Genomic DNA, 19990 nt, shown 5'->3' with positions numbered 1-19990 from the left:
AATCCCTTTATAAGTACTTCGCCCACTTTGGAAAGCTTTCTTTTGTCAAGACATTTTTTAAGTGTAATTTGTTTGACAACAAAGGAAGGTTTTATGCAGAGGAGGAAGCATGGATAGAAGAAAAAAAAAAAAGCTGCAAGAATGTGGGAAGAGCTGCTCTTCACCAGCGCTCTCCCAGGGCCTGGACTCACTGTGGAGTGGGCCATCAAAGACGAACCTCTCCCCTCCACCTCTGCCCCTGCTGCTCCCTTTTACTCTCATCTTCTGACGCACTCTAAATCAAGGGGGACTTTTTCCACTAGAGTCAATAAAAGAAGAGGAGAGAGGGAGCACAGACAGGGTCTTTGTGCACGAGTAGTGACAGAAACCCTTTTAAGGTTTAGACCACAAACACACTGAGGCCATCATGTGTGTGACTCTGACAGTTGTGACAAAATTCAGCTTTACAAATCCCATCTCCTCATTGATATTCCCTGATTTCAGTAAAGCTGATGGCTGTTAATGCAGCTGTGGCATTCAAGTGCACTCATTGTATCCCCTCATTACAGCTAAGTTGTGTAATCCACTTAGTATTAAAGACAGCCAGTGGCAGAACTAGATAGCGGATAATTGTGCCCCCTGCTGTTTGTTCTGTCTTATTCATCTCTAATTATCACCCAGGAGACCACACGTTTTTTTTTTCTCGATGACAAGCTGTCTGAGAAAGTGAACAAACCAACCAAGCAGATCTTTCATAAGATCAACACTTAAAATAGTCCACTTACAGCCTTATAAAGGAGAGGCAAGGACGGAGCTAATACCCTCTGTTTCAACTTAGAAAGTTTAAGGCTTATCATGTGCATACAAATCTGTTTTGTAAAGACCCTTACCAACACAATTTTCAGAAAGCATGTCTTTTCCCTCACTCTCAGAAATTCAATCGACAGCACCAAGTGGGTGTTGTGCTATGTTTGGAGGTGTGCAAGATATTGATTGCTCACCCACAGCCATTAGAGAGACAGGAGAACGTGGCCATGTCACCTTTGGGACTGAGTAGGAGAAAAGACAGAATAGGTGCGTATAAAACCCATAGAGGATATTTATGAGATTGCAGTGGAGGAGGAACATCAGCCTGAGAAGGAAGTGCTTTGCACTCTGGCTCTGCAAAAGCACAAAGTAGAAAATTCATATTCGTTGTCCCAGCTCTACAGCTGGTGACACAGCCGACGAACAATGTGTGCGTGTGTTGACATGTTAGTGAGAATGAGTGATTTTGAGTGGGATATGCATATTAAAGTACGAGTTGTGTTTTTCCTGTGTGCAAATGCATGTGCAGTTGGAGTGTGTGCAGAGTGCAGTATGCCTCAGATGTGTGTAGGTGGGCTGAGTGGGAGCGCCAGGAGACTGAAGATGCTCTAGTCTATATTTCTCATAAAGCGCACAAGACTGCTTGGGCAAATGAGGCTAAAACTGTTTTCTTGTCACTGTTTGTGGTTTGCAGCCTTATTGCAATAAAGGTCGGATTCAAAAATATGCACACACAAGTAATGTGCTGTGCAACTTCATACAGTGTTTTATATTAAAAAGGCTGTAATAGCTATGAGAGATGCTAAATTATCAATTCATTTGTGAAATGTAATTTGTTGTTGTGAATATGAGAAATGCAGTTATATATGTGATGACTTATTCATGGGCTTTTTTGTGCAAGAGAGCCACACTTGAGAGAAAACATTGTTTCTGCTCCCTCTGATTAGCAGCGCTGCATAAGCTAATGTGACAAAAAGAAAATGAGTAGCTCTGCCTGTTGCAATGTACAAAGATCCTATATTACATACAGCAGCTATCGACATAAGAGGTACTGTTTAATACAAACTGTTATTTAACTTGAATGAATGAACTTTAAAACAGACATTTCAGCGTAAGGTGGATTTATTAATGATTCTACAGCAAAGTCCAGCAATGTACTACTCCATCAGTTTTAAAGCATGACGACTCTGCAAACTTTGACAATGGATTTTCACACACCTGATTTAGAAAGTCAAACCCACCAACACAACAACAGAGCATACTGAACCAATGCCTTGCAAGGCAAAGCTTTACCAAATGCACCTGGGATGAAAAAGAAAAAGTGTATTACTGTATTACTGCATGCTTACTGTTGTGGAAGATCAGATTTATAGAAAATGATTGAAAAAATGAAACTCATCGTGTGATCACAAAGAAAATCAAGGCAGTTCTAATCTGAATGAAGTTAAAAAGAATAAATAGAACATACAAAGCTACGTCCCTTTTATAGTTTTAATCACTTTTGTAAGCAAGTCAAATAGGTTTCATAACGGTCAAGATACAAGCACATCCGAGAACACTGCGAAAACAACAAATCATTTAAGCCACTATTAGTGTAACACTGATGCAAACAAGATTTATACACAGATGGTATGAACAGTTCAATCCAAAATAAGCCCTGTTTAGCATTATGAGGACATTCATTTTCACATTCACAGATCATCATCTAAAAACTAGCACACTACCAGAAGTTTCACAAGAACATGCAGTGAGTTGCAAATTCTGGGTCAAAGACATCCTTACTGATGAGACTGCTGGAGAGGCAGAGACGCAGAGAGAGTGTTAAAGTTCACAAAATTTCACACGAAACACACCCTCAAAACTGTCGCTTCATTTTCTACTGCTAAATTGTATTGAGGAAAAAAAAAACAAACAGAAAATAAATTGATTCCTGTGGTAAAAAGGTGTGCCTGAAAGCCAGCCCAGCCAGCTAAAGCCAGCCGTATCTCACAACCTTGCTTCCAACCTTTCTCTTCTTTCTTCCAGGTCAGGACAGGGGACGTCACTGCTCTGGCACAGATGTGTCGTCCCTCTCTACTGCGCCCGATCCTCCTGCCTCTGAAAAGGGAAATAGGGAAGATGGGGTTAAGCACAGTGGAACCAGGAAAGATTTCTGAACACACTTTTTTTGTCCAGGTTGAAGGCTCTAACCCAAAACTGTGATCTCTTAGAAAAACAACTTTATATTTAGTTGCTACTCCTACATCATGTATTTAATAAGTTTGAATTAGAGGAGCTGAAAGTACATCAGAACCCGAACATTGCTGTGAATAAGGGGGTCTCCCCAAATGGGAGGTGCCCATGATGCTTACAGTCAGACAGGTCCATTAATCTTGCCAGGCCCTCTGAAGCATAAGGTATCTTGTACCTCATGCTCCTGGAGCTATAAATACATCTCCTAGATAAGGATGCAAGGAGTAGGCAACTGGGTTAGGAAGAATCAGTGAAGAGAGTGCCTTGTGTGGACCAAATCCCCAAGACAATGCTGGACAAGGGGACATTTTAAAGGTTTATCAGAGTTCTAAAGTCGATTTTATATGATTAGAATAGTCCTATAAAGAAGTCAAATATGAATCTTAATACAATAGTGACTTGTTTTGACACATCTGACAACCCTGTGTGTAAGAAAAAAACCCAGCAGAAAATGATTTTTTTTATGCTAATAACCCAATTCCTAAACTTTTCTGATCCCCAAAAACAAAAATACCCAAATGTAAAAATAAAAAATAAAAGCAGGAAAACATGTTAACCATCGTGACAATGTTGCTTGGCATTTTGCTGCTAAACTGAACTCTGACAAACATCTTTTCGCTGCAGCACATCCACTCGTAGAATCATTTATAACCCTTTTTAAACAGGGGAAGTAATTGAAGACTCAATCATCTCTAGCCGGAGACCCTATGGGGTGATTAAACGAGTCGCTCAGTTATGTACTGCATTAATCACACTTGGGATAACCCATAAGAGGCTCTAATAGGTTTATTTAATTATGTATGGCTTTTAAACGGTTTCTTTTCCAAGTGTGTTAGATGCTAAATCAGTTAGTGTCGCAGCATCATGCTCTTGTGATTGGCTCTGAGAACAAACTTTCTCATCTGACATCTCAAATTGGAAACTTGTAAAGCCAAAGAGGACATAACCTTTAAAACGTTTAACTTAACTAACTTATTCTGTTCTAATATGTAACTTAAGCTCTCAATCGCTTACCTGGTGTAGTCACAGCTCCTGATGGGAACCTGTGTTAGTATCCTTACTCTCACTATCCATAATGCCCTCTGTCACGGCATTATGCGTCCTACTCTTACCCCATGGCTCTACACAACTGACCTGTGTCCCCCTGGCTGCAGTTGAGCACATCCCCAGTGCTGCTCACCTCCTCCCCCTCTGTTTTGTCCTCCGGCTTCATCTTCTTACGGGTCATGTGGCCACGGAAGCCGGCCTGGATCTTTGCAGCTGCTCTGTTAGCCTCGGGGTCATCCAGGGGGATGTCCATGATGTCCTCCTCCTCCTGGGGCCGGCTGCACTCCTCCTACAGGGACGACCCAAATGGTAGAGGTTTATAAAGAAAGGGTTTATATTGCATGATCAAAAGGTTTGTTTTTGCCGGGGAATTCTGACCATATGACAAACTGTAACAGCATATTTTGTACATGCTTCAAAACCATCGTTCAGACAGTGAGAGATGTGCTCTTGTAGCAGAGTGGCTCACGCTTATTACATGACTTCTATGAGGCTCTCATGAGGTCAATAACCCACATTGCCTCAGTTCTTTCTCTCCATTTCTCCTCTTGTCATAGACTGTATAATACACAGCTGGCAAAAGCATGTCTGAGTCAGTGTTTTTGTCTGTTTTTTTTTCCACAGAAAAGGTTTGAAAAAATATCCATAAACTCACACATAGAAAAAGCTTGGTTTTCCAAACAGAGCAACTGCCATTGATTAAAAAATATTGATCATTACCACACATCATTTTGTGAAGACAAATGGTGGGTGTAAAAAGGCTGATTCAAAATGTGTAATAGATTTCTAACTTGTTTCTTCTCATTTCCAATACATTTCAGATATGGTTAAAAACTGCTCTTATATCGCTTCCAATGAGCAATATAACTTCTCGCACTGCAGCCTGGTGCCAAAAAAAGATGACCCAGCGAAAACGCTGCTGTCGTCAAAACCATCAGCTCATCTAGTGACTGTGTGAACAGCATCCGCTGTCCTGGAGGAAATGTCGGGTGGGTGGAAGATGAATTCTGGCTTGTCATAAAGTGTCAGTGGAAAAGCGCCAAGGCTGTCGACAAGTTATGTAAACAGCATTTCAAAATCTGAGGCAAACACATATCGGCGACTCCCCATGCTTTGCTTATAGAAAACAGATTGACATTTCAAACAAAGGCAGCCCACAGAAAGAGCCCACTGTCTCCCACCACCTCGATGAAGCTGCGCATCATGTCTCCAGTGAAACCCCTCCAGTGTAGGAGTGTGACCACCCACCTGTTCAGCCAGCATTCATTAGCCTCTCTGTCTGACTGCTCTCAGAGCAGCCCAAACCAGCGTTTTTTTAAAGAACTAATGATTCCTGACTGGTGTATTTAATGTTGCTGGCTACACACTTCCTGTGGGTCGTTTATTGTCTTTATTGCCTCAAGGACTTTAGACTTGATCTGACACAAATTGATGAAATATTCAGACGCAAAACCCATTTTTATAACCCATATAAGATTATAAAAGCTTGAAAGCTGTGTAAAACTAGTTCATCTATATAACCCTAAGGGCTAACTGACTTTCTACGGTTAGTTTACCACTTAAATCAACACATTTAACCTGGTAAAACATGCAAAAACAGCAACACACAAATTACTGTCTGCAGATTCTGGGCAACCACAGTAAACATCATCTGTGACCACAAATTAATACGTGAATTTGCCGGCTGAGCTGATCTGTAAAAAAGACAAGAATCTCCTGGAAAAGTTGAAGTGAAGCTTCTACTTACATTGTGACAGTCCATGTCTCACTCTCTCAAGATGACTTCAGTCTTCAGGTGAGCTTACCTAGGATGACTTTTGTTGCCTCTGTTTCTATGCAGACCAAGCAAAGTGCTCTTTAAGTGAGTCTCCGGTAAAATACAAATGCCTTACTGGCTCATTCTAACAATCACTGTATGTTCAGTAACAGCTGCTCACGCACAGAGTGAGAGAGAGACATACAGTCACAGAGAGAATGGAGGAGAGAGAAAGAGGGAGGGAGGGAAGGAGAGACCTCCTACAAACATGACAGCGTGTGTTCCATCTTTTCATGCTCATTAAGGCTGCTGACCTACTGTGTTCACATTCCTGTTACAAACCTTGAATACACCTCAACAATCACTAAGCACAGCCTTCAGTAACTCAAAAGGCTGATTATTCAGACTATTTAAGTTCATGTTGGAGAGTCTGAAGACAAATGACGTGATGATGAAGACCTTATATAACTTAGGACACAAACAGAAAGGCACAACCACACGCACAGAAAGTAAAGCAAATCCTCAAGTTGCAGTGTTACTAATCAATGTAAACAATAAACTCCAATAACAGATGACCTACAAAAGAAATACTATGAAGAAGCCAGATGGTCAAAGAACAATAATTGCTGACTTTCAAATTCTACTAATAGCGTGAAAACAAAACAGTGTAAGCATCTTGGACTGCTTTACACCAGGAGGTGTTATAAATTTATTAGAGGCAGAGTGAGCTAACAGCCCTCTCCATCCCTCTGATCCCAGCTGGTATGGCCGCCCACACTCCTCTGCCAGCCACAGAGACAAGACGGAGAGGGAGAGAAACACAGAACGTCAATTTAACCGAGTTATATCTCTGACACCAACACTCTCTTGCACTTTTTGCAAACCAGAACAAATGGCGACTAGTTTCACTCGGGCAGATCCGAGCAGTTCACGTTGTTGATTTATAAGAATGTCAACCACTGTATGGTAATTATACACAATGCAATCAGTTATGCTTGCTTCAGCTTAATAACAAGTGTATCTTAAACACTAATGAATATTATAGCTGAAATTGTGTCCCTGTGATTTGATCGTCTTACAAGAAAGACTCCTCAGATGCGTTAACACTACAGCTGGCTCGCTGTTAGAATGGCTGACCCATGTTATGTTCAGTTTTGTTGTAGCTTTGTTCTAGCTGAAATCCTTTCTGCCATTAAGCACAAGTATGAACACAAAAGGGCTGTTTTTCTGTTAAATCAGTCGGTTACAAACTGCTATTTAAGGTAGAGGACTGATACAGATGGTGCATAGCAACTATCAGCATCACCATCTCCTATTAATTCCATGACGACACTAAAAGAGAGCAGGATGGTGAGAGGTTACCATGGTAACATTCTTAGTACCCCTTCCTACACTCCCTCCCCGCGTGTTTTGGAGCCCTGATGGTCCAGACACATCAGACGCGGATAACTGTGACAGCAGTAAAAATGTTAAAGGCCTAATTCGCAAGACAAATTGTTCCGTCTGTCTTTGATGATGATGGATTAGTGAATCTGGTTCCAATCTGTGGAGGCTGCGGCGGCTCCCAAGAGGCGTGTGGATCCAGCGCTAACAAAGCCAAAGTGTTACAGTTTCATGAGCATGCAGCAGAGCACGCGTCTTTGTTCAGCCATGTATATTAACAGAAACAAAGTCGGAGGTGAACTACAAGACTGAAGCTGTTCAGGCGGTTTTGATTATGACCCTCGGGCAGCCCTTGCAAGGTTTAACAGAGCAAACAACCATACGTCATGCAGAAAATGAGGTCTTTTGGAGATGTTCTCAATCACCTGCCCCTAGAGAGTCCAGGTGGGGAAGAAAAAGGGCCCCTGTTGATCAGAGCTGCCCTTGAAAGGTTTATTTATATAGGCTACCTGAGGCAGGAATGGGAGCAAAGACGACTATAGCCCAGCTAAAGACACCTCTGTCTGAAACGGAACATTTCTACCCCTCAGCCTGCTGATAAAAATGGAGGAAGTGTGGTGTTTCTAACAGCCATCAGAGGTGGACTGTTTTCTCTTTGAAAAAATGTTGATCTATAATGTTTAAGCCTTTAAAATTTTAGGAAATACAATGTTTTGATCTGTGTTGTGTAGAAGAGTGTATGGTAGACAGAAGGAGCGTCACACTGTACCTTGTCACTACTGTTGCCTTCAGGCTCTGTAGCGTCCTCTTCAGACCCAAGCAGCCTTTTCTCTCCTTGCTGGTCATCAGGGAGCCGTTCTGCACTTTGTAGAGGGCTGATTCTTCCCTCTTTACGCATCGCATCACTCTTCTCTTCTACACAAGCATCCATCTTTCCTTCTTCTACAAGTTCCTCTGTGTGTGACGCTTCCTCTTTTAATGTGACCTCTTTCTCTTCCGCTGTATCCTCTTGCTGGGGCTCTACAAGTGTTCTCTGACACTCCTTGTTCCCCTCATGTAAAAGTTGAGCGCTCACTTCTAAAGTTTTACTCTCCGTCTCGAGTGCAGGAGATGATGTATTTGACTGTCTCACTTGAAACGATAGATTTTCCACACTTCTGTCGTTAATGTTCTCCGCCACTTTACTGTAACCCCCCGTTTGTATGTCCTCTTTGCCCTCACCAAGAATAACTCTATTCTCATCTTCTTCAACAACAAGGTCATGTGACTTCTCCTTATCTTTCCCAGACTCCTCATTCTTGTGAAATTCACCTTCACTTATCTGCTCATTATCTTTATTTTTATGATCGGTTTCACCCTTGAGGTTCTCTTCATCCCCCTCTGGGGTTAGCTGAAGTGGTAAGATGTTTTTGCCACTTTCTCCATCCTTGTCATCATCACTTTCATTTAAATTGGTGTCGTTTCCGTTCCCTTGCTCCTTTATTTTATCAGATGTCTCGTGCTGACTTTCTATTACCTCTTCCTCAGAATGAACTGCCATTTCAGTTCCAACCATCTCAGGTTCTCCATGGCCCAGTGCAGCAGGTATATTTTGGTTTGTTACCACAGCAGTAACCTCACAATTTTCCTCATGTTGCGTTTCTAATATTTTAGTCTGTAAGACCTCTATTGAATCCTCTTCCTGGGGCTTTTTCTCCCCGTCCTCTTTAGTCTGTTGAGCTCCTGGAACATCTTCAAAGCTTATCTCAACCAAGGAATCCACCTTTGGTGAGGTATGACTGTCTAAACCCCCCTCTATATGAGCTAAACTTTCATGTATTTCCCCAGAAGAATCCCCAGTATCTCCTCCTTCCTCTTTAGCTAGTTCTGCTTGATCTTCTGCTTTTTCTTGATTGCCCTCAGGCCCTTCAGATTCAGACAATGAACGTTCAACGGTTCTCTCCGGGTTGGATATTGAGCTTTCTTCTTCAACAAAATGTGTATTATCTCCTTCCATTGTTCTGCCTGTCTCTTTAAACTCTGTAGCACACACATCCACATCAGCTAACCCTGAATATGGAAAAACCTCCACTGAATGTTCAACCTCAGCTTTTTCCTCTACTTCTAAATCTCCAGTTGTCCTATCCTCAACTGCAACTGCAGTTTTGTTTTTATCACATAGCTCATCTTCTGCTCTTCCTAACTCCTTAGCACAAACATCTACATCTGAAATCCCTCTGACAGCTAACAAGTCCGGGGGATTTAACTCAGACTGGTGTGTATCTTGGTCTAGAAGAGAGCTGCTACCTTGTTCATCAGCTGCCCTGTCAACTTTATCAAATGTGGTTATTGTTGGGGCCTCCTCCTCCTCTAGCCTACTCAGTTCATCTCGCTGTATGTCTTCAGCTAGGAGCCTGTTGACTGATTCCTCTTCTTTTGCTGTTGAAATCATGTCTTTCTCTGCAATATCATATTCTTCTTCTTCTGTATTTTCAGTCGAGCCAGTCTCTTGAGTGACGTTGGGTTGTGGGATGGAAAGAAGTGAAACATCTGCTGAATGACTTGATTCATCTTCAGTTTGAGACTCATATGATATCTCTCTAAAAAGTACATCAAAAATAAATGTTAATGTGAGAAATGTACAGAATGGCAAAGAGAAACTTTAAGCTATAACACCGATATTATGGAGGCCTCCTCTGTGAACCTTTTTCTGTCACCTGTCATCTTCTTGCAGAGCTCCTTTCAAATCTGCTCTCGTTTTCTCACCCTTGTTGTGACCTGAAATCTCTTTCAACACTGAGCTGACAGTCTGTGCTAGTTCCAGGTCTCTATTGAAAAACTGACTTTTGAAATTATTTGAATTTTCTTCAAAAATTGAAGCATGGACTGAAGTTTTTTTTTCCCCTTTTTTTTTCTTCTTAAGTTATTTTTTTGAATCTATTGTATTTTTCTAAACCTAAACACATGACTTCCAGAAATAAGTAATCATTATTTTTCAGACATTTAAAAAATAACGCTGTTCATTAAGTTTGTATAATGCACGTGTGTCAAAATGTCATGGATGCTGTAATAGTATCAACAAAAGGTCTGCAGAGTATCTCAAACAAGGACTCAGAATCAGACGCTAAGTTATTACCATACAAATATGTAATGTTTTTATTCTTATTTTTTCATTACTATTACTATTACTATTCTTTCCCTCATGTTCACCCTCTCCCTCTCCTGTTGATCCTCCTGGCTGTTGAACAAAGATCAGACTCACTTGGAAAGGGTCACCTCTGGTCCTTTCTCTAGACTGGCCTGTTTGGAAAAATAAAAAAAACAATGGTATGAGGGTAAATAAAATATTGATAACAGAGTTGAGATTGACTAGTTTTAAGAGAGTGGCATATACATATACATATAAATATGGCATATTTTGTACCCCAGTGGCCTTGAATGCATGGTTGTTGTAGAATCGATCTTCCAGATTTGCAGCCCACTCCGCAGGGTCTATTCGACTTTCTACAAGAAAAAACAAACAAAAAAAAACCAAGTATTTGACAGCAATAAATCATATACTGATGTCAATTAAGTTTCAGTTACCTTCTCTTTGTCTCAGAAGATCATCGAAGTACTCTGCCGCATATTTAGGAATGTCTTCAGGCTGGTCTCGCAGGACTTCTCTTGCCAGTCCCTCCAGGAGAGCACCAAATCCTCTCGGGACGCGCAGGTGAGTGTTCGAGAAAGGCACTGACATTTCTTTTTTCTTTTTTTTTTGGGGGGGGGTACACTGGCACAGGTAACTTTTGCGAAAGCAAGTTCGGAATGTATGTCGAAGTTTTCGCTTTAATTTACTCCTTAACGTAAGAGAAGGAAGCAAGGTGGCACCACGAAGTTCCGATAGTTTTGCGCATAGGATGTATTAAGCGAGCTAATGAAGCTATGAACAAAAAGTGAAAGTATTTCCTTTAAAGTTCTTGCAGTTCGTCTCCACCTTTACTTGTGAACGTTATATCCAACAGCTTAGCTATTGTGTTTTGTTTACAACCGTTTCTATGCAACGGTTGTGACTACGGACACTGACAAGGCTCAAATGTTTAAAAAAAAAAATCACATGGGTTTATTGTTTCAAGCAAAGCAATATACAAATATGTAGCGTTATACGATGGCATTATTTACAGAGGACAGAAAATATTTATTTGAAAGTATTAGATGCGGTGTTACGTCACAAACACAACGTTATTGTCGTCTTTTTCTTCCCATCCATCAGCAGCAACCTTCAGAGTCAGGCGTACGTGATGACGGCATACTCAGAGTTGGTGCTCATCTTCCGGCTGACCTCTCTGGGCTGAGGCACATGCAGTCTGTCAGCTGAACGTGAGGCCTGCAGGTTACACCTCGAGTCATCTCCCCGCCACTGCAGGAGAAGCACGGTGAAAAATAATGAATAAAAACTACAAGATCATTCTTTAATCACAAAGACTAGCTCAAAATACTTCTTGGGGCTTGTACAGAAAAAAAATGTCGTATTTTAGGATGAATTATTACCTGACAGTCAAATTTCCTCTAGGTTACGGCTTTTGTTACTCCAATAGCCTATAACTTTTTTTTTTTAATGAATTAACCTAATTTGATCAAATATAAACAATGTAGCTAATAAACTGACAGTATGCCTATTTAAAGCCATCTAAACCAATACAGTCTAATTTTACACCTCTGAACTAAATCTCAACCTGATAAAGGTTATCTTCAGTTTTTGAAAGACAGGTGCTTCAAGTGTTTACAGGCTTTAGTGTGTTTTACTGGGTTTTTTTTCCCGGTTTGCATTACACCACACATTTCTCTTATGTGTGGTGTTTTGTCCATGCCAGATAACAGCAACAGGTGACCACTTTAAACAACTCCTCATTTATGAAATATGCAATATATATAACTATAAAATATTATGAATGACTTTTTTAAAATTTTAATTCTGATATATTTTTTACATGTTTGTAACCACAGTCACTGATGCACTAGCTCCTTTACCTCAAATCCAAGTGTCTATAAATGTAACTTGTATAGCCTACTAACAACAACAAAAAAAAGTCAACACAATAACAAAGGCAATTTTTTGATTAAGACAATGCACTTGTTCTATACGGTTTCTGCTCTTGTAACAGACGACAATTGACCGTCCAATGAATTTGGCATTCAATAAGATAAAGAAACATGTTGAGTCTGAGGTTTCGTCCTTTACCTCTCTTTGATCTCCAGGGGTCAGGTAGCCGACCTGAGTGAGCTCTGGTGTACTAACGCCTCGCACAGTGATCATTATGTCAGCATAAGGAACCTCCGTGTCACTCTCACTGTCTGCGTAAAATAAATGATTTCGTCAATCAGAAAATGTTTAAACTCTGAGGTACTACTGTTGATGCAAATAAAATATGATCTTACCAGGTGTTGGAATCCTCAAAGTCACTCTCTCACTTTGTGTGGACTGTGGCCCTGTAGGGAATGTGGCAGGTATAAATGACAGGGCTACAAACAATTCTTTAAATTTAAAAACTACATTTTTTATTTTGTTTACCGTTCACTGGTAGGCAGACAGCATGAGGGGGTAGTGGTGAGCTGAAATAGTAAATAGATAAAGTAGCAAACAAAGTAAGAGATCAAAATGATAGATTTGTTTAAAATGGCAGCACACATTTACCACAAATGATTCTTTAGTAGTACTCACCCTGACCTGGACCCAACAGGCGGCCCTGTTGAATGTGACATAGACAAAATGTATTTTAGATACATCTGTGTCGAACTCAGAGATTTTCACTTTTCACAGCAAGTGTATATTCATAATATTTGTTTTTTTCACCTTTACAACTCAAGCTCTGTCTGTTCCGGTTCAGACACATGTAAGCTGCCAAAGCTGTTAGCACCGTGGCAACAGCAACCGTCACCGTTGCTAAGACTTTAATTCCAGTAAACTCTCCTGTTAACATAGAAACAAGAGGATAAACCTGATTAACAGAGAAGGGTTACTTTTCAGGTCTACAAACAGATGTGCATTATTCTGAAGAAAAATAAATGCATATTTGGGAATTTTATCATATTACTTAGAGACATTTGCCATGTTATAAAAAACAAATCCCTTGATTAATGCAAACTCACCTCCACTTTGATCTCTTGGCTTTTCAGGAAGAGTTGCTGAAATTTTTTAGAGCATGGTTTATGTAAGTGAACGTAATGCTTAAAATTATTAGAATATTTTTAACAAACATTTTACATTTTCCGAGGACCTTACCATTTTCAGTTTCAGTCTTTAGGGTAACTTTCCACGTTGGGGCTCTTCTTTGACCTAAGCCAGCCAACCATAAGAAAGATCAACTTTGAAATGACATCTACCCATGCCTTTGAAACAGCTCTCAACATTTTCCGACAGACTTTAAAAAGTATGTCTCATATTATCAATCAGTTTATAAATCTCTACCTTGAAGCTTCAGCTTAACGATTCGCTCTGTTTTTGGTAGAAGTTGTGGGTCGTCCGTTACAAGTGTATAGCATGTGTAGTTCTTCTCGAGGTCTTCAGCAGACACATTTGACAGACGAAGAGACACTGTGCACTTTGCGTGAGTACCGAAACAGACGGAGTTATCTGATGATTTACTCCAACAGCCGCGGACAAATTCAGTTGAGCAGTTGTAGGTGCAGTTTAATGTAAGAGAGTCTCCTAATGCTGTCGTTAAGATATCAACAGGCATCCTCATATTGACACAGGTCACAAATTCTGCAACAAGAAGATGTAACATGAACGTCAGAGCTTCTTTTTTTTCCATAGATGAATGCATTGTTGAATTTACCTGATGCATTTAACGCATTTAATCCAATGACAGAAGGTTATATACTCTACCTTGTGTCATCCAGATAATGAGCACAATGAAGTGAACCGAGATCATCATGCTTGCTTCTTGTTTTTCTGAAACCTCTTGCCAACCATGCAGTCAAATATGTTGTACTCTAGTGGTTTGGTGATGCTTGCACCTGCAGAAAGAATTGCTGTAATACCACACATATGCTCCAGCACATGGTAGAGGGAACAGGATGTGGCATACAACCGTTCTCAGAGATGTGTAAAAATAAATCTGAATTTTCCATTTATTCTGCCTGACTTCCTGCATAGAAAGTATGTTTCTGTTTGCTATATTACAAAGAACAGCAACAATGTTTTCTTAGATATTGTGATACCCAAAAGGCACTCAGACATTAAAGTAAACAATATTTTTGTATGCAATAACCTGCATAGAATAGATCTGGCACCTTGCTTAACAAAAAACGCTTATCTGCACATGCAACACCGCAGCGTACTCCGCCCTTGAACAGAGGAGTGTGTTGACACTGTGTTAAGTTTTGGAAATAATTTATTATAAAAGCCTCACAATTTGAAAGCAAGAGAGGTATTTAGTGATAAATCTTTCAACTTAGCCTCTGGACTGACTCAGATGATTCCATGAATCCATCTGATATTTCACATCTTTTTCATATTTTCTTCTTTGTGTAATCCCCAAATGAATTACACCAGAAACATAAATCATTCAAGTGATCCACTAACTGAGACAATATCTAGGTTAGCTTTAGCACACACTCATACATTATGAAAGTAGAAGGTACGGTTACAGAACATCACGGCACACCATTATTAGTGAAGGCGCTCGCATGGGAATCACATTACGTGCTCGGGTTTCACTCTCGATGCCTGAAGGCCTCTCACTTTCCTGCCTTTAAGCTTTCAGTCATGCGGGCTTAGACCAAAGAGTATTCATGAAAACACACATAAAAAAACCAACAACAGGGAAATGACGTTTAGGTATGAATTGCTCAGGAAAATAATGCATGCGTTTTATTTTTCAGCTTTAGGGGTTTGTCTGCTGCGGACACACTCTGGACTCGCCTCAGGTAGGAATGTTAACCGTTCAAAGTTATTTAGCTGTGTAAGTTAATATACTTGGTACTTATTGAATGATGAAAGACTTTTAAATGTGTCTTGACATTTATATTTGCATTTAAGACTCATTTGAAGGGAGCGCAGACCTTCCCCCTGATAACGAGACCGACATCAAATTGTGTCCAGAAGGAAAATACTTCTCCCACCAGATTTGCTTAGAGTGTTCGTGCGGTCATTTGTAAGTCTTCAACCTATTTTAAAATGTCTTTTCCTCTATATTTTCATTATACAAACAAAAGAAAATACATAGATAAGTGCGTTTTGTATTGTCTTGTATTATCTGTCCCCTGTTTTTCTTTTTGATTTAATGTCTGTTTTCTAATTATTTCTGTAATGACTCGATGTCATTGTAAAGGAGGGTTGCCCCTCAATGATCTTTTGAGTATAAATAAAGGTTGAATGAATGTTCACTCGGGACCTTTGCTCCTTTAAAGAGTCAATCGCAAGAATTAGATTAATAAAATATTTAACGTCTTTTATGACTACTGGTGAGATTGCAATATTGATAATAAATACATTGTATTTCAGTTGTCCTGGCAATGCATCTGCACCTCATAGATGTCCAGTAGGAACATTCAACCCATACACAGGGAGAAGTAGTATTAGTGACTGCAAGGTAAGAGAATCTGTGTGTGAAACCCTTAACTCATTCAACAGAGTGGTTTCAAAACTTCTGTCATTCAAATTAAAATTGCATATTCAACTTTGTAGAATTTTCATGTAGCTCATCAGATTCACCGCCCTGTCTCATCTATTATTGACCTGGTGAAGACGGAAAGCACTCTTTTAACAAGTTAAATGTCTAGATATCTTAATTCACTTGACTTTTCCCACCTTGTCATGTTTGTATAACCCTCACATACCTCAAACAGTGTGCTTGATACTGTGTGACAGCTTGTGATGTTTTGTCGCTGTCTTTCCTGCTGCAGCCATGTTTCCCTGGTCTGATCAGTTCTGAAGACAGAGTGGACTGTAGTCTGTGTCCGGCAGGTTTCACATGTGATCCCACCCTAGGGACCCTCTCCTTATGCCCCCCAGGGCAGCATTCTCCTGAGGGAGTCTTACAATGTCTGACATGCCCTGTGGACTCTATCTGCACCTCTGGCTTTCCTTTGAAGGTAACAACAATGGTTTCTCCTTAAATATGTTGAAACCGAGAGAGAAAAACATATTGTTTACATATATATGCTTGCTGAGGTGGGCTTCAAAGTCGGAACTAATTGCAGTCATTTACTTCCTCCCCTTGTTTCTTTGTTCATCTCTTATATGTGCGTTTCAGTGTGGGCCTGGCAAGGAGCCCAGCGCAGATCAAACTGTGTGTAATGACTGTTCCCCAGGCTTCTATTCCACTATGTGTACTATCCAGTGTCTGCAGTGTCCAGAAGGTAGTGCAGTAATAAAAGGCCAATTACTCATCCAATCTGCTCTCAGTACTCCTATATTTAAATAGTTTTAAAATAGTTTGAGATAAAATTGGTTCCATGATGATTTAAGTTGTCATCTGCTTGCTATAGGAAGTTACTGTCCAGACAGTGGTATGTCCCAGCCGCTCCCCTGTCCGCCTGGTTGGTCTTCCACACCTGCACAGACTCACTGCCTTAGCTGTAATGATACGTCTTCGCTGTGTGGAGAAGCTGTGGCCCCCCGCTGGAGCCAGCCGGTCCACAGGTCCAGTCAAACGATCACCTGTCGACCAGGAACGTACAAAGACACAAAGGAAGAGTCGGTATGTGTGGTTTGTCCAGTAGGTAAGTGTTTCATTTTCACTTCATGCTGACATTGATTTTACAGTTTGCATCCCTCCTGTAATAAAGCCACTTATGTTTGTGTTCCTGTTTTTCACGCCGCAGGTTATTACTGTGTGGGAGGTGCAGCTGTACCCTGCCCTGCAGGGACTTATGGCCCTAAAGAAGGTCTGCAGAGGCTGACCGACTGTGCAATCTGTCATGCAGGTTGAGTATCAACATAGGAAACTCTCTGTATTGTTGTTCTCACAGTTACACGTCCAAATGCTGTAATATGTGCAATCATATCAGTGGGTATACCTATAAAAATATCAAATAAATGGAGGTTTCTCCAGTACTATTGGCCAATGTGGCTTTAGCTTATAATTTATACTATGCTCTAAAAAACAGCTTTCCACTGAACTTATCTATAAGTACTTTTCTCTAGGGTTCTACTGTCTGGAAGGCAGCTCCCAGAGACCCACCTCCCAGTTCCTGTGCCCACAGGGCTATTACTGTGTGGAGGGCACAGCCACCCCTCACGAGTCACCTTGCCCTGCTGGTACAGCGGGGGAACAACTGGGCCAGACAAGTAGGGCAGCATGCAAGAGATGTAGAGAGGGACGCTTCTGTCCCGCAGGTAAGTCTCTGCAAAAATATACGGACTATATTGGGCATTAAATGCTCAATTCTTCAAAATATCAAGTTTCTTCAGCCATATATGAGGAGAAAACACTGAATGTAGAGGTCAATGTTACTTGAGGATGCAATGTGCCCACTATTCGACTTTTGACAGGATCATCTGCGCCAGGCTTTCCCTGTGCACGGGGGAGATACTGTCCTGCTGGTACCTTGGAAGAAGTGATATGTCCTCGAGGCACCTTCACCCCTCATCAAGGAGCAATAAGCAAGTCTAAAAGCCATTTTATTTATTTGTTAAACTCCCTAATCATTAAGTAATATCTACATTCACAGTCATGTTATTTTTATTTTACTGCATTCTAGGTATGATGCGTCTCCATGTCACTTATGTAGAACTGCAGTTATTGTTTGAGGACAGCCCTACAGTCCCTCTGCAGCTCAGTCTAGCTAATATGGAGCTCTATCATACATGTCTGTTATTATATAAAGTGTTGTTTGGTTCCCTTGATGAACTGGAAAATATAGATGAGAAATTGCAACAGATGGAGGCCAGAGGGACAAACAGAGAAAGCATCTAATTTAGCAATAAAAAAATAAGTGTGGATTGCAGGCTGGAGCTGTGAGGCCAGCATAAAAAAAAATATTAGAACTGTGATGAGAAACACGGACTATGTGCTACATAAAGACAGTAAATTAGATAAGTTTGCGAAAAAACATATTGAAACTTTGAATTAAATCGTAAAGACATCTGAATGAATACTAAACATCCTTTTTTAACATGATGACAACATATTCCCTCCAGGTGTGAAGGACTGTCTCAAATGCCCGGCTGGTTTTTACTGTCCTGAGGGGACGAGTGACCCTGTGCCCTGTCCACCAGGCTCTTTTAACCCCTTAGAGGGTCAGGCTGAGTTAGCTGATTGCAGGGAGTGTTATGCAGGGAAGGCCTGCACGCAAGTAGCCCTGAGAGCCCCTGATGTGGACTGTATGCAAGGGTAAGTAACCTCTTCAGACCCTCTTCAGAAGAATATTCTTATGTAATGCTGTTTAATTGTGTTTTCAAAATCATGCTATGAGACTATTAATACTGGTTGAGACTTTACAGTTTCTCTCAGTCGCTTTGGTACATTTCTCAGATCAGAATTGAAATTCTCAAAACTACTTGTTCAATCTTCACATCATTGTGTCACTTGTGCACATCAAAAACGCAGTTTCTCATTTCTTTGAACAAGTTGCAAATGCTTTGGTACATCCATGCAAATGATTATGTACAATTCTCTACTGTTTCCTACATTATCAGTTGCATCAAAATGTATTATAATGGGTCTCTGTTGAATTGTCTCACCCCCCTCAACATTTCCGCATTAGTTCATCGCATAAGTCTTTACATGCAAAATGGCTGAATAAGTTGTCATAATATGTCAAGCACATTTCTATACATTTCCATTAGACTTTTTTTCTAAATCTGTCCTGAATTGGTAAATTGCTCCCAGGTGAATCTTGACTTTCTCTAATGAAGGGAAATGTGTGAAGCATTAGAGCAACCAATAATCAACCAGTTTTCTGGTTGAACCATCAACTGGCAAGTATATATATAGCCGGAGCAGAACACAATGTTACAATGTCTGACAATGGAAGGACAAGGAATTGGACGGGGTCAACAGCCAGAGAGAAGAAAAAGAGGAAGAGGAGTGAGGCTGCGTGGCGGAGGAGCTGGGAGGCAAAACAGAGGAAGAGGCAGAAGAGGCCGAGGACATATGCGCGTTCCTGATGAGATAAGAGCCACACTTGTAGACAACGTTCTCAATCATGGGCTTACAATGGCCGAGGCTGGTCGAAGGGTGCAGCCAAATGTTGGGAGAACAACTGGAAATACTGGAAAGTATATGATCTCCAGCCACATGCACAGATGACCCTCCTTGCTGCCATGGATGCAGCGTGATGACATCACAGCAGATGCCTGCAGAGGCTGGATAAGACACTCTAAAAAGATTCTTTCTACGCTGCATCGCAAGAGAAGATATTCGTTGTGATGTGGATGAGAATTTGTGGCCCAACAGACAGGAACGTCAGGAGGTGTAGGAAGACTGCACTGTAATTCCTACAGCACTGCATGTACAGGTTTCCCTTAGGAGATTGTCCTATGTTCACATTTCTACTTTGTTTTTTTTTGTTTTTCTTTGTGCTATACAGTGCTGTCTTTTCCTTTCTGTATCGCAATGACATGGTCTGTCAACAAATTACAGTACAAACAGTAAAAGCGTAAATGTGAATCTTGTCCAGTCTCTTGCAATCAATCTCCCACATACACTAAGGTGTAACTTACAATTTACAATAATTGTCATCAGAACTTTAGCCATAGTTTGTATCAAAACACCCCTCCAGAGTACACTGTTATATTGACAACATGACTAAGCAATTTGACTGTCTTATCCGTACACAATGACACAAGGACTTGTCATTCTGATGGCACTGACATGT

General features: G+C 40.7%; 4 protein-coding genes across 5 annotated transcripts; 1 reads left to right on the top strand and 3 right to left on the bottom strand.

The window, feature by feature from the left end:
* Positions 1 to 1890: 1890 nt before the first annotated feature.
* On the bottom strand, positions 1891 to 6006 carry LOC136180474 (neurogranin-like). 2 transcript variants are annotated; one of them, XM_065960261.1, is made up of 3 exons: positions 5813 to 6006; positions 4153 to 4354; positions 1891 to 2883 (listed from the first exon to the last, which is right to left on the bottom strand). In XM_065960261.1, exons 1-3 carry the CDS (start codon positions 5825 to 5827, stop codon positions 2828 to 2830), a joined length of 273 nt encoding a protein of 90 aa, XP_065816333.1. In that variant the 5' UTR covers positions 5828 to 6006; the 3' UTR covers positions 1891 to 2827. The 2 variants fall into 2 exon arrangements, with proteins under 2 accessions (XP_065816333.1, XP_065816334.1); XM_065960262.1 differs by having other exon boundaries at positions 4199 to 4354; positions 5813 to 5990.
* Positions 5871 to 11132, bottom strand: LOC109998824 (enolase-phosphatase E1). The gene is made up of 4 exons (XM_029281116.2): positions 10769 to 11132; positions 10608 to 10687; positions 10446 to 10483; positions 5871 to 9783 (listed from the first exon to the last, which is right to left on the bottom strand). Exons 1-4 carry the CDS (start codon positions 10920 to 10922, stop codon positions 7893 to 7895), a joined length of 2163 nt encoding a protein of 720 aa, XP_029136949.2. The 5' UTR covers positions 10923 to 11132; the 3' UTR covers positions 5871 to 7892.
* Positions 11133 to 11261: 129 nt separating this feature from the next.
* Positions 11262 to 14206, bottom strand: LOC109999487 (uncharacterized). Its single transcript, XM_020654546.3, has 10 exons — positions 14052 to 14206; positions 13632 to 13928; positions 13446 to 13499; positions 13313 to 13348; positions 13017 to 13133; positions 12885 to 12909; positions 12735 to 12775; positions 12602 to 12652; positions 12405 to 12517; positions 11262 to 11582 (listed from the first exon to the last, which is right to left on the bottom strand). Exons 1-10 carry the CDS (start codon positions 14098 to 14100, stop codon positions 11451 to 11453), a joined length of 915 nt encoding a protein of 304 aa, XP_020510202.2. The 5' UTR covers positions 14101 to 14206; the 3' UTR covers positions 11262 to 11450.
* A 692-nt stretch (positions 14207 to 14898) lies between these two features.
* LOC114921260 (signal peptide, CUB and EGF-like domain-containing protein 2) lies at positions 14899 to 17100 on the top strand. The gene is made up of 7 exons (XM_029281037.2): positions 14899 to 15094; positions 15207 to 15321; positions 15672 to 15759; positions 16073 to 16261; positions 16423 to 16528; positions 16658 to 16891; positions 16994 to 17100. Exons 1-7 carry the CDS (start codon positions 14995 to 14997, stop codon positions 17098 to 17100), a joined length of 939 nt encoding a protein of 312 aa, XP_029136870.2. The 5' UTR covers positions 14899 to 14994.
* Positions 17101 to 19990: the final 2890 nt, after the last annotated feature.

This window comes from Labrus bergylta, chromosome 11, assembly GCF_963930695.1.
Source record: "Labrus bergylta chromosome 11, fLabBer1.1, whole genome shotgun sequence".
In the NCBI taxonomy this organism is placed as follows: Eukaryota; Metazoa; Chordata; class Actinopteri; order Labriformes; family Labridae; genus Labrus; species Labrus bergylta.
Note: the sequence above shows the minus strand (reverse complement) of the source record. Positions and strands in the feature narration are given on the sequence as shown.

Bases quoted from the DNA above. Each gene is read 5' to 3' on its own strand.
- LOC109999487 (XM_020654546.3), bottom strand. From the start codon at position 14,100: ATGATGATCTCGGTTCACTTCATTGTGCTCATTATCTGGATGACACAA. The intron at 13,500-13,631 runs GTAGAGATTTAT...TGGCTGGCTTAG, and splicing joins CGTTAAGCTGAAGCTTCAAG to GTCAAAGAAGAGCCCCAACG. The intron at 12,776-12,884 runs GTGAGTACTACT...TTACTATTTCAG, and splicing joins CCTGTTGGGTCCAGGTCAGG to CTCACCACTACCCCCTCATG.
- LOC114921260 (XM_029281037.2), top strand. From the start codon at position 14,995: ATGACGTTTAGGTATGAATTGCTCAGGAAAATAATGCATGCGTTTTAT. The intron at 15,322-15,671 runs GTAAGTCTTCAA...ATTGTATTTCAG, and splicing joins GAGTGTTCGTGCGGTCATTT to TTGTCCTGGCAATGCATCTG. The intron at 16,262-16,422 runs GTAACAACAATG...TGTGCGTTTCAG, and splicing joins CCTCTGGCTTTCCTTTGAAG to TGTGGGCCTGGCAAGGAGCC.
- LOC109998824 (XM_029281116.2), bottom strand. From the start codon at position 10,922: ATGTCAGTGCCTTTCTCGAACACTCACCTGCGCGTCCCGAGAGGATTT. The intron at 10,688-10,768 runs GTAACTGAAACT...TTTTTCTTGTAG, and splicing joins TCTTCTGAGACAAAGAGAAG to AAAGTCGAATAGACCCTGCG. The intron at 9,784-10,445 runs GTGAGTCTGATC...TGTACTTTTTAG, and splicing joins CCAGAGGTGACCCTTTCCAA to AGAGATATCATATGAGTCTC.
- LOC136180474 (XM_065960261.1), bottom strand. The intron at 2,884-4,152 runs GTCAGTTGTGTA...TTCCCTTTTCAG, and splicing joins CTGCAGCCAGGGGGACACAG to AGGCAGGAGGATCGGGCGCA.